The sequence below is a fragment of the Xiphophorus hellerii genome, chromosome 1 (genome assembly GCF_003331165.1).
Source record: "Xiphophorus hellerii strain 12219 chromosome 1, Xiphophorus_hellerii-4.1, whole genome shotgun sequence".
Taxonomy (NCBI): domain Eukaryota; kingdom Metazoa; phylum Chordata; class Actinopteri; order Cyprinodontiformes; family Poeciliidae; genus Xiphophorus; species Xiphophorus hellerii.
Window position 1 is genome coordinate 4,285,766 of NC_045672.1, and position 16,510 is coordinate 4,302,275.

General features: G+C 36.9%; 1 protein-coding gene across 5 annotated transcripts in view; it reads right to left on the minus strand.

Annotated features, from left to right (window-relative positions):
- The window catches only part of lamb2 (laminin, beta 2 (laminin S)), an 87,060-nt gene that overhangs the window by 18,203 nt on the left and 52,347 nt on the right, over positions 1 to 16,510 (minus strand). For all 5 annotated transcript variants that reach the window (XM_032568986.1, XM_032568976.1, XM_032568967.1 and 2 more), the window contains exon 19: positions 190 to 333. In XM_032568986.1, coding sequence (XP_032424877.1) covers positions 190 to 333 — 144 coding nt within the window. The remainder of the gene's footprint in view (positions 1 to 189; positions 334 to 16,510) is intronic.

Here is a 16,510-nt window from a genome sequence, read left to right on the forward strand (position 1 = left end):
TGAAGTGCCAGACTTACAGTTGTCTGATCGACAAAATTACAGATTTATTGAACCAAGGATATCCAAAGCATGGATATTGTTTTCTAACTTTGAGAAAAATCCACTACACTCTTAATCTTAAAGTTAATCAAAAGCCCTGTAGAGGAATTAAGGAAGAAGGTACTGTGTGTCTTCATGTGAGCTCCTCACGTATGCAGCCTGAGGGTCCAAAGCCGTAGGTTCCCGGTGCACACTTGTCACAGCGCCGACCAATGATGTTGGACCTGCATCGACACTGGCCCCCACGGGGATCACAAAGGGAGCTGATGGACCCCTGAGGGTCACAGTTGCAAGCTGGTGGAGCGAAAACATGAGCATGAGCAAAAACAAGATATACATACTTGCCAAAGTTGAAATATATATATATTTCTATATGAGTATATTAGGGCTGCCAAAGTTAACGGGTTAATCACACACCATTAATGTTTTTACTGTGCAATTATTGCACAGGTTTCTGTACTTTTTGGACCTCGTCTCTACAGTTTGAACGTTATCTTCTTTGTTTCAATTGTTTCTTTGAGGTGCTGATCTCTTGTTTCTTGAAAAAATGTCCCTCTCTCTCCCCTCCAGCCTACCTCTTCTGTTACTCAGCAATGTCTGACATTCTACTTCTGAGAGAGAGGGAAACAGGAATAACCTGGAACTATTTTACTTTTGCAGACGAAAACAACATTTATCAAAGCATTATTTTGCATGCAGTGATTCACTACTGAAGCAAAATGAACTTGCATAAACAAATGAAGAACATGAAAAACTAGAAAATTTCGGAAGAAATTTAGCCGGGGCCTGCCAAGGCGCGCCCGTCGGGCATGGGCCCGGCGTCGTCACGCCACAAATCGGCATCGACGCCAAAGAACGCCGCGACGTAATCAGTGGCACGCGGAGAACCGCAAGAACGTTAAGCGAGGCGGACGTGCACCGTTCGGTACGATTTAAAATGTTGTCAAGGCTTTTATTTTGGAAGTTTTGTTAAACTTCATTTCAAAGGGCCAAACTAATCCCAAGCGTAATAGTCCTTGGGTTAAAATAGTTATATAATGCTCAAAACACAAGTAGCTGATGTAAAAATATTCAAGGCTTTTATTTTGAAATTTTTAGTATGCTTCATTTTAAAGTTCTGAACTAATACCACGTGTAAGAGTGCTTTGGATGAAAAAGTCAAATAAAGCGAAAAAGAGCAATTACGTCATGTAAAAATATTCAAGGCTTTTATTTTGAAACTTTTGTTAAGCTTCATTTCAAAGGGCCAAACTAATACCATGTGTAACAGTGCTTTGGATGAAAAAGTCAAATAAAGCCAAAAAGAGCAATTACGTCATGTAAAAATATTCAAGGCTTTTATTTTGAAATTTGCAGGATGCTTCATTTCAAAGGGCCAAACTAATCCCATGCGTAATAGTCCTTAGGTAAAAATAGTTATATAATGCTCAAAACACAAGTAGCTGATGTAAAAATATTCAAGGCTTTTATTTTGAAATTTTCATCAAGCTTAATTTTAAATTGCCACACTAATCCCATGTGTAACAATTGCTGGGTTAAATCAGTTATATAAAGCTCAAAAGAGCAATTTTCTGATGTAAAAATATTCAAGGCTTTTATTTTGAAATTTTTGTTAAGCTTCATTTCAAAGGGCCAAACTAATACCATGTGTAACAGTGCTTTGGATGAAAAAGTCAAATAAAGCCAAAAAGAGCAATTACATGATGTAAAAATATTCAAGGCTTTTATTGTGAAATTTTTGTTAAGCTTCATTTTAAAGTTCAAAACTAATCCCATGTGTAACAGTTACTGAGTTAAATCAGTTATATACAGCCCATAGCAGCAATTAGTTCTAAAGGCCAGTTCAGTCCTGATCTGTTTCAACTCAGGGTTTCACTATAGATAGAACTACAATGATGCGTATTTGTAGTCCAAATCAGCAGCCAATAGCCTCTTGAGTTCCGTTGCTATGTTAAATAAGTTTCACACCAAGGTGTGAAGTGTTACTGAAAGAGCCTGAGAGCCTCAGAAAATCCTGTCGCATGACTTTGCTCTGAAGCACCGTGACAGAAAACCGTACGGTCTAGATAAATTTCGAAAACATTTTACCGGAGCAGACAGGCGTATCAATGTCAGGACCGATTTTGATACTAATCGTGCGATATTTGTGGCCGTGATGGCGATTTCAAAAATGATTTGGGCTGAAAAAGTTGTCTTCATCTCTCACTCTAAGCAGCCAGAGAGACACTCTAACTTTAGGAAAAATGAGAAACTTTGGGTCGCTTAGAGACAAATTGTGGACAAACCGTAACTGGTATCGACGAGCCATCTTCACTTTCGAAGAGATCACAGACGTATCTACAAAATGAAATTTGAATGGCATTTCTAGGTGAATTTGTGACGACACAGAAAATCCTCAAAAATAGGGTATTTCTAGGATTTTTCCCATTGACTTATAATGGGGTTTTTTTCGTAGTTTTTTGCGAATTATGTCGCCACGTTAACCCCAAATCCCACCAAAAGTAATAGCTCCAATGGCGTGAATTTTCTGCACGTTTTGATACCTCATTTGTAGGTGTGCACCCAGCGGTATGAGCCGCATTAACGGTTACGGAAGAAAAATAAAGAATAACTAGAAAATTTCGGAAGAAATTTAGCCGGGGCCTGCCAAGGCGCGCCCGTCGGGCATGGGCCCGGCGTCGTCACGCCACAAATTGGCGTCGACGCTAAAGGACGCCGCGACGTGATCAGTGGCACGCGGAGAACCGCAAGAACGTTAAGCGAGGCGGACGTGCACCGTTCGGTACGATTTAAAATGTTGTCAAGGCTTTTATTTTGGAAGTTTTGTTAAACTTCATTTCAAAGGGCCAAACTAATACCATGTGTAACAGTGCTTTGGATGAAAAAGTCAAATAAAGCCAAAAAGAGCAATTACATGATGTAAAAATATTCAAGGCTTTTATTTTGAAACTTTTGTTAAGCTTCATTTCAAAGGGCCAAACTAATACCATGTGTAACAGTGCTTTGGATGAAAAAGTCAAATAAAGCCAAAAAGAGCAATTACATGATGTAAAAATATTCAAGGCTTTTATTTTGAAATTTTTGTTAATCTTCATTTCAAAGGACCAAACTAATACCATGTGTAACAGTGCTTTGGATGAAAAAGTCAAATAAAGGCAAAAAGAGCAATTACGTCATGTAAAAATATTCAAGGCTTTTATTTTGAAATTTGCAGGATGCTTCATTTCAAAGGGCCAAACTAATACCATGTGTAACAGTGCTTTGGATGAAAAAGTCAAATAAAGCCAAAAAGAGCAATTACGTCATGTAAAAATATTCAAGGCTTTTATTTTGAAATTTTTGTTAAGCTAATCCCATGTGTAACAAACTAATCCCATGTGTAACAGTGCTTTGGATGAAAAAGTCATACAAAGCCAAAAACAGCAATTACATGATTTAAAAATATTCAAGGCTTTTATTTTGAAATTTTCATTACGCTTCATTTTAAAGTTCTGAACTAATACCATGTGTAACAGTGCTTTGGATGAAAAAGTCAAATAAAGCCAAAAAGAGCAATTACATGATGTAAAAATATTCAAGGCTTTTATTTTGAAATTATTATTATGCTCCATTTTCAAAGTTCCGAACTAATCCCATGTGTAACATTGCTTTGGATGAAAAAGTCATATACGGCCAAAAAGAGCAATTACGTCATGTAAAAATATTCAAGGCTTTTATTTTGAAATTTTCAGTATGCTTAATTTTAAAGTTCCAAACTAATCCCATGTGTAACAGTGCTTTGGATGAAAAAGTCACATAGAGCCAAAAACAGCAATTGCCTGATGTAAAAATATTCAAGGCTTTTATTTTGAAATTATTATTATGCTCCATTTTAAAGTTCCGAACTAATCCCATGTGTAACATTGCTTTGGATGAAAAAGTCATATACGGCCAAAAAGAGCAATTACGTCATGTAAAATATTCAAGGCTTTTATTTTGAAATTTTCAGTATGCTTAATTTTAAAGTTCCAAACTAATCCCATGTGTAACATTGCTTTGGATGAAAAAGTCATATACGGCCAAAAAGAGCAATTACGTCATGTAAAATATTCAAGGCTTTTATTTTGAAATTTTCAGTATGCTTAATTTTAAAGTTCCAAACTAATCCCATGTGTAACAGTTACTGAGTTAAATCAGTTATATACAGCCCATAGCAGCAGGTAGTTCTAAAGGCCAGTTCTCAGTCCTGATCTGTTTCAACTGAGGGTAGATAGAACTACAGTGATGCGTATTTGTAGTACAAATCAGCAGCCAATAGCCTCTGGAGTTCCGTTGCTATGGTAAATAATGGTCTCAGCAGGTGTGAGCTGTGAGTCATACATGCTCAAACACACAATTGTGTGTTTGAGCAAACACACTTTACTGAAAAAAAGCATTGGAAACAAATCCTTCTTGTTCGGGAACCGTAATACATATTCGAAAAGCGTTTTAAGCGTATGACAGTTCAATGTCTCTTCTGCGATAGTCCCGAGATTCATATCTGTACCTCACTCAGAGCATTTACAGCGATGAGAGAAAGAAATGTTGTGCCCAGATATGAACCGAGATGGGCTGTCACTCTAATTTGAAGAAAAATGAGAAACTTTGGGTCGCTTAGAGGCAAATTGTGGACAAACCGTAACTGGTATCGACGAGCCGTCTTCACTTTCGAAGAGATCACAGACGTATCTACAAAATGAAATTTGAATGGCATTTCTAGGTGAATTTGTGACGACACAGCAAATCCTCAAAAATAGGGTATTTCTAGGATTTTTCCCATTGAGTTATAATGGGGTTTTTTTCGTAGTTTTTTGCGAATTATGTCGCCACGTTAAGCCCAAATCCCACCAGAAGTAATAGCTCCAATGGCGTGAATTTTCTGCACGTTTTGATACCTCATTTGTAGGTGTGCACCCAGCGGTACGAGCCGCATTAACGGTTACGGAAGAAAAATAAAGTTCTATAATAATAATAATAATATTAAAGAGACGCTTCTCTCCGACAATAGTAATAGGTTCCTGCCATTGCTTTGCATGGCAGGCCCCAACTAGAAAATTTCGGAAGAAATTTAGCCGGGGCCTGCCAAGGCGCGCCCGTCGGGCTCGGGCCCGGCGTCGTCACGCCACAAATCGGCGTCGACGCTAAAGGACGCCGCAACATAATCAATGGCACGCGGAGAACCGCAAGAACGTTAAGCAAGGCGGACGTGCACCATTCGGTACGATTTAAAATTTTTGTCAAGGCTTTTATTTTGGAAGTTTTGTTAAACTTCATTTCAAAGGGCCAACCTAATCCCATGAATAACAGTCATTGGATAAAATCAGTTATATAGTGCTCAAAACAGCAATAATCTCATGTAAGAATTCTCAAGGCTTTTATTTTGAAATTTTCAGTATGCTCCATTTTAAAGTTCTGAACGAATCCCATGTGTAACAGTGCTTTGGATAAAAAAGTCACATAAAGCCAAAAAGCGCAATTACCTGATGTAAAAATATGCAAGGCTTTTATTTTGAAATTATTATTATGCTCCATTTTAAAGTTCCGAACTAATCCCATGTGTAACAGTGCTTTGGATGAAAAAGTCATATACGGCCAAAAAGAGCAATTACATGACGTAAAAATATTCAAGGCTTTTATTTTGAAATTATTATTATGCTCCATTTTAAAGTTCCTAACAAATCCCATGTGTAACAGTGCTTTGGATGAAAAAGTCATATACGGCCAAAAAGAGCAATTACATGACGTAAAAATATTCAAGGCTTTTATTTTGAAATTTTCAGTATGCTTCATTTCAGAGGGCCAAACTATTCCATTGTGTAACAGTGCTTTGGATAAAAAAGTCACATAAAGCCAAAAAGCGCAATTACCTGATGTAAAAATATTCAAGGCTTTTATTTTGAAATTATTATTATGCTCCATTTTAAAGTTCCGAACTAATCCCATGTGTAACAGTGCTTTGGATGAAAAAGTCATATAAAGCCAAAAAGAGCAATTACATGATGTAAAAATATTCAAAGCTTTTATTTTGAAATTTTTGTTAAGCTTCATTTCAAAGGGCCAAACTAATACCATGTGTAACAGTGCTTTGGATGAAAAAGTCAAATAAAGCCAAAAACAGCAATTACCTGATGTAAAAATATTCAAGGCTTTTATTTTGAAATTATTATTATGCTTAATTTTAAAGTTCCAAACTAATACCATGTGTAACAGTTCCTGAGTTAAATCAGTTATATACAGCCCATAGCAGCAAATAGTTCTAAAGGCCAGTTCAGTCCTGATCTGTTTCAACTGAGGGTTCCACTATAGATAGAACTACAATGATGCGTATCTGTAGTCCAAACCAGCAGCCAATAGCCTCTTGAGATCCGTTGCTATGGCAAATAATGGTCTCAGCAGGGTGTGAGCTCTGAGCTCTGAGCTGTCAAACACACAATTGTGTGTTTGAGCAAACACATTTTACTGAAAAGAAGCATTGGAAACAAATCCTTCCTGTTCGGGAACCGTAATACATATTCGAAAAGCGTTTGGAGCGTATGACAGGCCTATGTGTCTTCTGCGATAGTCCCGAGATTCATATCTGTACCTCACTCAGAACATTTACAGTGATGAGAGAAAGAAATGTTGTGCCCAGATCTGAAATTCTATTCAAATACATGGGAGAGAGCCTCAGACAGCCTCAGAAAATCCTGTCGCATGACTTTGCTCTGAAGCACCGTGACAGAAAACCGTACGGTCTAGATAAATTTCGAAAACATTTTACCGGAGCAGACAGGCGTATCAATGTCAGGACCGATTTTGATACTAATCGTGCGATATTTGTGGGCGTGATGGCGATTTCAAAAATGATTTGGGTTGAAAAAGTTGTCTTCATCTCTCACTCTAATCAGCGAGAGAAGCACTGTAATTTTCGGAAAAATGAGAAACTTTGGGTCGCTTAGAGGCAAATTGTGGACAAACCGTAACTGGTATCGACGAGCCGTCTTCACTTTCGAAGAGATCACAGACGTATCTACAAAATGAAATTTGAATGGCATTTCTAGGTGAATTTGTGACGACACAGAAAATCCTCAAAAATAGGGTATTTCCAGGATTTTTCCCATTGACTTATAATGGGGTTTTTTTCGTAGTTTTTTGCGAATTATGTCGCCACGTTAACCCCAAATCCCACCAAAAATAATAGCTCCAATGGCGTGAATTTTCTGCACGTTTTGATACCTCATTTGTAGGTGTGCACCCAGCGGTATGAGCCGCATTAACGGTGACGGAAGAAAAATAAAGAATTATAATAAAGAGACGCTTGTTGGGTGTAGAGTAATAGGTTCCTGCCATTGCTTTGCATGGCAGGCCCCAACTAGAAAATTTCGGAAGAAATTTAGCCGGGGCCTGCCAAGGCGCGCCCGTCGGGCATGGGCCCGGCGTCGTCACGCTACAAATCGGCGTCGACGCTAAAGAACGCCGCAACGTAATCAGTGGCACGCGGAGAATCGCAAGAACGTTAAGTGAGGCGGACGTGCACCATTCAGTATTATAAAGTAAGTATATCAGCTAAAATCAGCAGAAACGCTAATGTTAGCGTCATTGCTTTCATCAGTATGTGGGAAATCACTAGGATATTTTCTGTAATTGATTTACTCCATTCAGTATACTAAACATTGCTAAAAAGTAAAATAAATAGCTAATAGCTTATTGAAGCTAAAATGCTAACGCTAATGAACCTTGCATTGAACTGTTTAGTAACAGTTCAATGCTCATAAACTGCAGGAAGGCAGTTCATTAGCATTTACCTAATGATTGTCACAAATATAAATTTTCAATAACGCACACACACAACATATCACAGTTTAAAAATATATATTGACCTTATGTTAAAGATTTCTACAAACGTTTTACAGGTAAAGTTTACAATGAACCAAAATTACAACATTTAAAGAATACCATAAATTTAAGAATCTAATGTCTCTGCAATAAAAAGAAATTGCTATCTTTTTTATTTTTAAACAACACCTCATATTGTTAAATAACTGATTTTATGTATTCAAGTTTTAAATATTACATTTGAGTTTGCATGGATGTAAAATTACTGCTCAGTTTAAAAATTACAGTATTTTTAAACTGAGCAGTTTAAAAATATGCTCAGTATTTTTAAACTGCTCAGCTAAACTTTGCTGTTTAGCTCGTTAGCTTGTCGATGTTTCAGTTTTATTCGCTGGGAAAATTATTCTTTGTCTGCTTTGAAGATAAGCAGACAAATAATAAAAAACAAGTTTTGATATTAACTCTCAACTTCATTCACAAAACTTTTTCATTATTTATTACGCAACGAACATGCATTTCACATAAGAACAAAACAATGAGGTGACGTTGCCTGTCCTTGAACACAACGCTGATCCCTCTTCACCCTGTCAATAACTCACACACATCCTCATTGTGTTGTGTTCTGTAAATAAACAAAACACAAGCAAAATCAATAAACTATATGCATATTCCAGTATACTGAGTTTTGGTTTTACATTCATTCTATTTAAATGTAGTTTGTTTGTGCTTACCAATGTTTTCTGGCCGGATGTCAGGCACCGTTTTCCCCTGGTCAGTTCGTCGATGTCTGGTTTTAGTTCTATTCTGTGGCAATCCGCAAAACGGCGTGTAGGTTTTCGTCAGTAATGCGCGATCTGTGCTTGGTCTTGTTTAAAGTCATTATTGAAAACATCTGTTCGCACAGATAGGTGCTTCCAAACGTGGACAAAACACGAGCTGCATGGAGTCGAAGCTGTGGCATCAAATCAGGGGGCAGTAGACGGTAAAAGTAAAAGTCCTCGATTGAAACATCACGGAACTTCGCTCTTTAGCTTCTTAGCTTGTCGATGTTTCAGTTTTATTCGCTGGGAAAATTAATAATCAGCTTGAGGTGACTCTGCTGCACTCTAGTGGCGAGAAGCCGTAATGTTGGTTGGTAAGAATCGGAAGGCATTATGGGATATGTAGTTTGTAGTCAATTCGTGCTCAAAACCTATTTTAAGTCAATCAATGGGGCTGTAAAACGGTGGTAGGGGGGAGAGGGCCACATAAAATGACGTAGCGGGCCACATGTGGCCCGCGGGCCTTGAGTTTGACACATGTGCAATAGAGGATCTATCTGCTGCTCATGCAAAACAGTCTATTTTAATCCCATGTGTAATAGTCATTGGGTTAAATCAGTTATATAATGCTGAAAATGCAAGTAGTTGATGTAAAAATATTCAAGGCTTTTATTTTGAAATTTTCAGTATGCTTCATTTCAAAGGGCCAAACTAATACCATGTGTAACAGTGCTTTGGATGAAAAAGTCAAATAAAGCCAAAAAGAGCAATTACATGATGTAAAAATATTCAAGGCTTTTATTTTGAAATTTTTGTTAAGCTTCATTTCAAAGGGCCAAACTAATACCATGTGTAACAGTGCTTTGGATGAAAAAGTCAAATAAAGCCAAAAACAGCAATTACCTGATGTAAAAATATTCAAGGCTTTTATTTTGAAATTTTCATCAAGCTTAATTTTAAATTGCCACACTAATCCCATGTGTAACAATTGCTGGGTTAAATCAGTTATATACAGCTCAAAAGAGCAATTTTCTGATGTAAAAATATTCAAGGCTTTTATTGTGAAGTTTTTGTTAAGCTTCATTTTAAAGTTCAAAACTAATCCCATGTGTAACAGTTACTGAGTTAAATCAGTTATATACAGCCCATAGCAGCAATTAGTTATAAAGGCCAGTTCAGTCCTGATCTGTTTCAACTGAGGGTTTCACTATAGATAGAACTACAATGATGCGTATTTGTAGTCCAAATCAGCAGCCAATAGCCTCTTGAGATCCGTTGCTATGTTAAATAAGTTTCACACCAAGGTGTGAAATGTCAGTGAGACAGCCTGAGAGCCTCAGAAAATCTTGTCGCATGACTTTGCTCTGAAGCACCGTGACAGAAAACCGTACGGTCTAGATAAATTTCGAAAACATTTTACCGGAGCAGACAGGCGTATCAATGTCAGGACCGATTTTGATACTAATCGTGCGATATTTGTGGGCGTGATGGCGATTTCAAAAATGATTTGGGTTGAAAAAGTTGTCTTGATCTCTCACTCTAATCAGCGAGAGAAGCCCTCTAACTTTAGGAAAAATGAGAAACTTTGGGTCGCTTAGAGGCAAATTGTGGACAAACCGTAACTGGTATCGACGAGCCGTCTTCACTTTCGAAGAGATCACAGACGTATCTACAAAATGAAATTTGAATGGCATTTCTAGGTGAATTTGTGACGACACAGAAAATCCTCAAAAATAGGGTATTTCCAGGATTTTTCCCATTGACTTATAATGGGTTTTTTTTCGCAGTTTTTTGCGAATTATGTCGCCACGTTAAGCCCAAATCCCACCAAAAATAATAGCTCCAATGGCGTGAATTTTCTGCACGTTTTGATACCTCATTTGTAGGTGTGCACCCAGCGGTATGAGCCGCATTAACGGTTACGGAAGAAAAATAAAGATTAAAGAGACGCTTTTCTCCGACAATAGTAATAGGTTCCTGCCATTGCTTTGCATGGCAGGCCCCAACTAGAAAATTTCGGAAGAAATTTAGCCGGGGCCTGCCGAGGCGCGCCCGTCGGGCATGGGCCCGGCGTCGTCGCGCCACAAATCGGCGTCGACGCCAAAGAACGCCGCGACGTGATCAGTGGCACGCGGAGAACCGCAAGAACGTTAAGCGAGGCGGACGTGCACCGTTCGGTACGATTTAAAATGTTGTCGAGGCTTTTATTTTGGAAGTTTTGTTAAACTTCATTTCAAAGGGCCAAACTAATCCCAAGCGTAATAGTCCTTGGGTTAAAATAGTTATATAATGCTCAAAACACAAGTGGCTGATGTAAAAATATTCAAGGCTTTTATTTTGAAATTTTCAGTATGCTTCATTTCAAAGGGCCAAACTAATACCATGTGTAACAGTGCTTTGGATGAAAAAGTCAAATAAAGCCAAAAAGAGCAATTACGTCATGTAAAAATATTCAAGGCTTTTATTTTGAAATTTTCAGTATGCTTCATTTCAAAGGGCCAAACTAATACCACGTGTAACAGTGCTTTGGATGAAAAAGTCAAATAAAGCCAAAAAGAGCAATTACTTCATGTAAAAAATATTCAAGGCTTTTATTTTGGAATTTTCAGTATGCTTCATTTCAAAGGGCCAAACTAATACCATGTGTAACAGTGCTTTGGATGAAAAAGTCAAATAAAGCCAAAAAGAGCAATTACATGATGTAAAAATATTCAAGGCTTTTATTTTGAAATTTTCAGTATGCTTCATTTTAAAGTTCTGAACTAATACCACGTGTAACAGTGCTTTGGATGAAAAAGTCAAATAAAGCCAAAAAGAGCAATTACGTCATGTAAAAATATTCAAGGCTTTTATTTTGAAATTTTCAGTATGCTTCATTTCAGAGGGCCAAACTAATCCCATGTGTAACAGTGCTTTGGATGAAAAAGTCATACAAAGCCAAAAACAGCAATTACATGATTTAAAAATATTCAAGGCTTTTATTTTGAAATTTTCATTACGCTTCATTTTAAAGTTCTGAACTAATACCATGTGTAACAGTGCTTTGGATGAAAAAGTCAAATAAAGCCAAAAAGAGCAATTACATGATGTAAAAATATTCAAGGCTTTTATTTTGAAATTATTATTATGCTCCATTTTCAAAGTTCCGAACTAATCCCATGTGTAACATTGCTTTGGATGAAAAAGTCATATACGGCCAAAAAGAGCAATTACGTCATGTAAAAATATTCAAGGCTTTTATTTTGAAATTTTCAGTATGCTTAATTTTAAAGTTCCAAACTAATCCCATGTGTAACAGTGCTTTGGATGAAAAAGTCACATAGAGCCAAAAACAGCAATTGCCTGATGTAAAAATATTCAAGGCTTTTATTTTGAAATTATTATTATGCTCCATTTTAAAGTTCCGAACTAATCCCATGTGTAACATTGCTTTGGATGAAAAAGTCATATACGGCCAAAAAGAGCAATTACGTCATGTAAAATATTCAAGGCTTTTATTTTGAAATTTTCAGTATGCTTAATTTTAAAGTTCCAAACTAATCCCATGTGTAACATTGCTTTGGATGAAAAAGTCATATACGGCCAAAAAGAGCAATTACGTCATGTAAAATATTCAAGGCTTTTATTTTGAAATTTTCAGTATGCTTAATTTTAAAGTTCCAAACTAATCCCATGTGTAACAGTGCTTTGGATAAAAAAGTCACATAAAGCCAAAAAGCGCAATTACCTGATGTAAAAATATGCAAGGCTTTTATTTTGAAATTATTATTATGCTCCATTTTAAAGTTCCGAACTAATCCCATGTGTAACAGTGCTTTGGATGAAAAAGTCATATACGGCCAAAAAGAGCAATTACATGACGTAAAAATATTCAAGGCTTTTATTTTGAAATTATTATTATGCTCCATTTTAAAGTTCCTAACAAATCCCATGTGTAACAGTGCTTTGGATGAAAAAGTCATATACGGCCAAAAAGAGCAATTACATGACGTAAAAATATTCAAGGCTTTTATTTTGAAATTTTCAGTATGCTTCATTTCAGAGGGCCAAACTATTCCATTGTGTAACAGTGCTTTGGATAAAAAAGTCACATAAAGCCAAAAAGCGCAATTACCTGATGTAAAAATATTCAAGGCTTTTATTTTGAAATTATTATTATGCTCCATTTTAAAGTTCCGAACTAATCCCATGTGTAACAGTGCTTTGGATGAAAAAGTCATATAAAGCCAAAAAGAGCAATTACATGATGTAAAAATATTCAAAGCTTTTATTTTGAAATTTTTGTTAAGCTTCATTTCAAAGGGCCAAACTAATACCATGTGTAACAGTGCTTTGGATGAAAAAGTCAAATAAAGCCAAAAACAGCAATTACCTGATGTAAAAATATTCAAGGCTTTTATTTTGAAATTATTATTATGCTTAATTTTAAAGTTCCAAACTAATACCATGTGTAACAGTTCCTGAGTTAAATCAGTTATATACAGCCCATAGCAGCAAATAGTTCTAAAGGCCAGTTCAGTCCTGATCTGTTTCAACTGAGGGTTCCACTATAGATAGAACTACAATGATGCGTATCTGTAGTCCAAACCAGCAGCCAATAGCCTCTTGAGATCCGTTGCTATGGCAAATAATGGTCTCAGCAGGGTGTGAGCTCTGAGCTCTGAGCTGTCAAACACACAATTGTGTGTTTGAGCAAACACATTTTACTGAAAAGAAGCATTGGAAACAAATCCTTCCTGTTCGGGAACCGTAATACATATTCGAAAAGCGTTTGGAGCGTATGACAGGCCTATGTGTCTTCTGCGATAGTCCCGAGATTCATATCTGTACCTCACTCAGAACATTTACAGTGATGAGAGAAAGAAATGTTGTGCCCAGATCTGAAATTCTATTCAAATACATGGGAGAGAGCCTCAGACAGCCTCAGAAAATCCTGTCGCATGACTTTGCTCTGAAGCACCGTGACAGAAAACCGTACGGTCTAGATAAATTTCGAAAACATTTTACCGGAGCAGACAGGCGTATCAATGTCAGGACCGATTTTGATACTAATCGTGCGATATTTGTGGGCGTGATGGCGATTTCAAAAATGATTTGGGCTGAAAAAGTTGTCTTCATCTCTCACTCTAATCAGCGAGAGAAGCACTGTAATTTTCGGAAAAATGAGAAACTTTGGGTCGCTTAGAGGCAAATTGTGGACAAACCGTAACTGGTATCGACGAGCCGTCTTCACTTTCGAAGAGATCACAGACGTATCTACAAAATGAAATTTGAATGGCATTTCTAGGTGAATTTGTGACGACACAGAAAATCCTCAAAAATAGGGTATTTCCAGGATTTTTCCCATTGACTTATAATGGGGTTTTTTTCGTAGTTTTTTGCGAATTATGTCGCCACGTTAACCCCAAATCCCACCAAAAATAATAGCTCCAATGGCGTGAATTTTCTGCACGTTTTGATACCTCATTTGTAGGTGTGCACCCAGCGGTATGAGCCGCATTAACGGTTACGGAAGAAAAATAAAGACTAGAAAATTTCGGAAGAAATTTAGCCGGGGCCTGCCAAGGCGCGCCCGTGGCTCTGGGCCCGGCGTCGTCACGCTACAAATCGGCGTCGATGCTAAAGAACGCCGCGACGTAATCAGTGGCACGCGGAGAATCGCAAGAACGTTAAGTAAGGCGGACGTGCACCATTCAGTATTATAAAGTAAGTATATCAGCTAAAATCAGCAGAAACGCTAATGTTAGCGTCATTGCTTTCATCAGTATGTGGGAAATCACTAGGATATTTTCTATAATTGATTTACTCCATTCAGTATACTAAACATTGCTAAAAAGTAAAATAAATAGCTAATAGCTTATTGAAGCTAAAATGCTAACGCTAATGAACCTTGCATTGAACTGTTTAGTAACAGTTCAATGCTCATAAACTGCAGGAAGGCAGTTCATTAGCATTTACCTAATGATTGTCACAAATATAAATTTTCAATAACGCACACACACACAACATATTACAGTTTAAAAATATATATTGACCTTATGTTAAAGATTTCTACAAACGTTTTACAGGTAAAGTTTACAATGAACCAAAATTACAACATTTAAAGAATACCATAAATTTAAGAATCTAATGTCTCTGCAATAAAAAGAAATTGCTATCTTTTTTATTTTTAAACAACACCTCATATTGTTAAATAACTGATTTTATGTATTCAAGTTTTAAATATTACATTTGAGTTTGCATGGATGTAAAATTACTGCTCAGTTTAAAAATTACAGTATTTTTAAACTGAGCAGTTTAAAAATATGCTCAGTATTTTTAAACTGCTCAGCTAAACTTCGCTCTTTAGCTCGTTAGCTTGTCGATGTTTCAGTTTTATTCGCTGGGAAAATTATTCTTTGTCTGCTTTGAAGATAAGCAGACAAATAATAAAAAACAAGTTTTGATATAAACTCTCAACTTCATTCACAAAACTTTTTCGTTATTTATTACACAACGAACATGCATTTCACATAAGAACAAAACAATGAGGTGACGTTGCCTGTCCTTGAACACAACGCTGATCCCTCTTCACCCCGTCACCAACTCACACACATCCTCATTGTGTTGTGTTCTGTAAATAAACAAAACACAAGCAAAATCAATAAACTATATGCATATTCCAGTATACTGAGTTTTGGTTTTACATTCATTCTATTTAAATGTAGTTTGTTTGTGCTTACCAATGTTTTCTGGCCGGATGTCTGGCACCGTTTTCCCCTGGTCAGTTCGTCGATGTCTGGTTTTAGTTCTGGTGCTGTGGCAATCCGCAAAACGGCGTGTAGGTTTTCGTCAGTAATGCGCGATCTGTGCTTGGTCTTGTTTAAAGTCATTATTGAAAACATCTGTTCGCACAGATAGGTGCTTCCAAACGTGGACAAAACACGAGCTGCATGGAGTCGAAGCTGTGGCATCAAATCAGGGGGCAGTAGACGGTAAAAGTCCTCGATTGAAACATCACGGAACTTCGCTCTTTAGCTTCTTAGCTTGTCGATGTTTCAGTTTTATTCGCTGGGAAAATTAATAATCAGCTTGAGGTGACTCTGCTGCACTCTAGTGGCGAGAAGCCGTAATGTTGGTTGGTAAGAATCGGAAGGCATTATGGGATATGTAGTTTGTAGTCAATTCGTGCTCAAAACCTATTTTAAGTCAATCAATGGGGCTGTAAAACGGTGGTAGGGGGGAGAGGGCCACATAAAATGACGTAGCCGGCCACATGTGGCCCGCGGGCCTTGAGTTTGACACATGTGCAATAGAGGATCTATCTGCTGCTCATGCAAAACAGTCTATTTTAATCCCATGTGTAATGGTCATTGGGTTAAATCAGTTATATAATGCTGAAAACGCAAGTAGTTGATGTAAAAATATTCAAGGCTTTTATTTTGAAATTTTTGTTAAGCTTCATTTCAAAGGGCCAAACTAATACCATGTGTAACAGTGCTTTGGATGAAAAAGTCAAATAAAGCCAAAAAGAGCAATTACATGATGTAAAAATATTCAAGGCTTTTATTTTGAAATTTTCAGTATGCTTCATTTTAAAGTTCTGAACTAATACCATGTGTAAGAGTGCTTTGGATGAAAAAGTCAAATAAAGCCAAAAAGAGCAATTACGTCATGTAAAAATTTTCAAGGCTTTTATTTTGAAATTATTATTATGCTCCATTTTAAAGTTCCGAACTAATCCCATGTGTAACAGTGCTTTGGATGAAAAAGTCATACAAAGCCAAAAACAGCAATTACATGATGTAAAAATATTCAAGGCTTTTATTTTGAAATTATTATTATGCTCCATTTTAAAGTTCCAAACAAATACCATGTGTAACAGTTCCTGAGTTAAA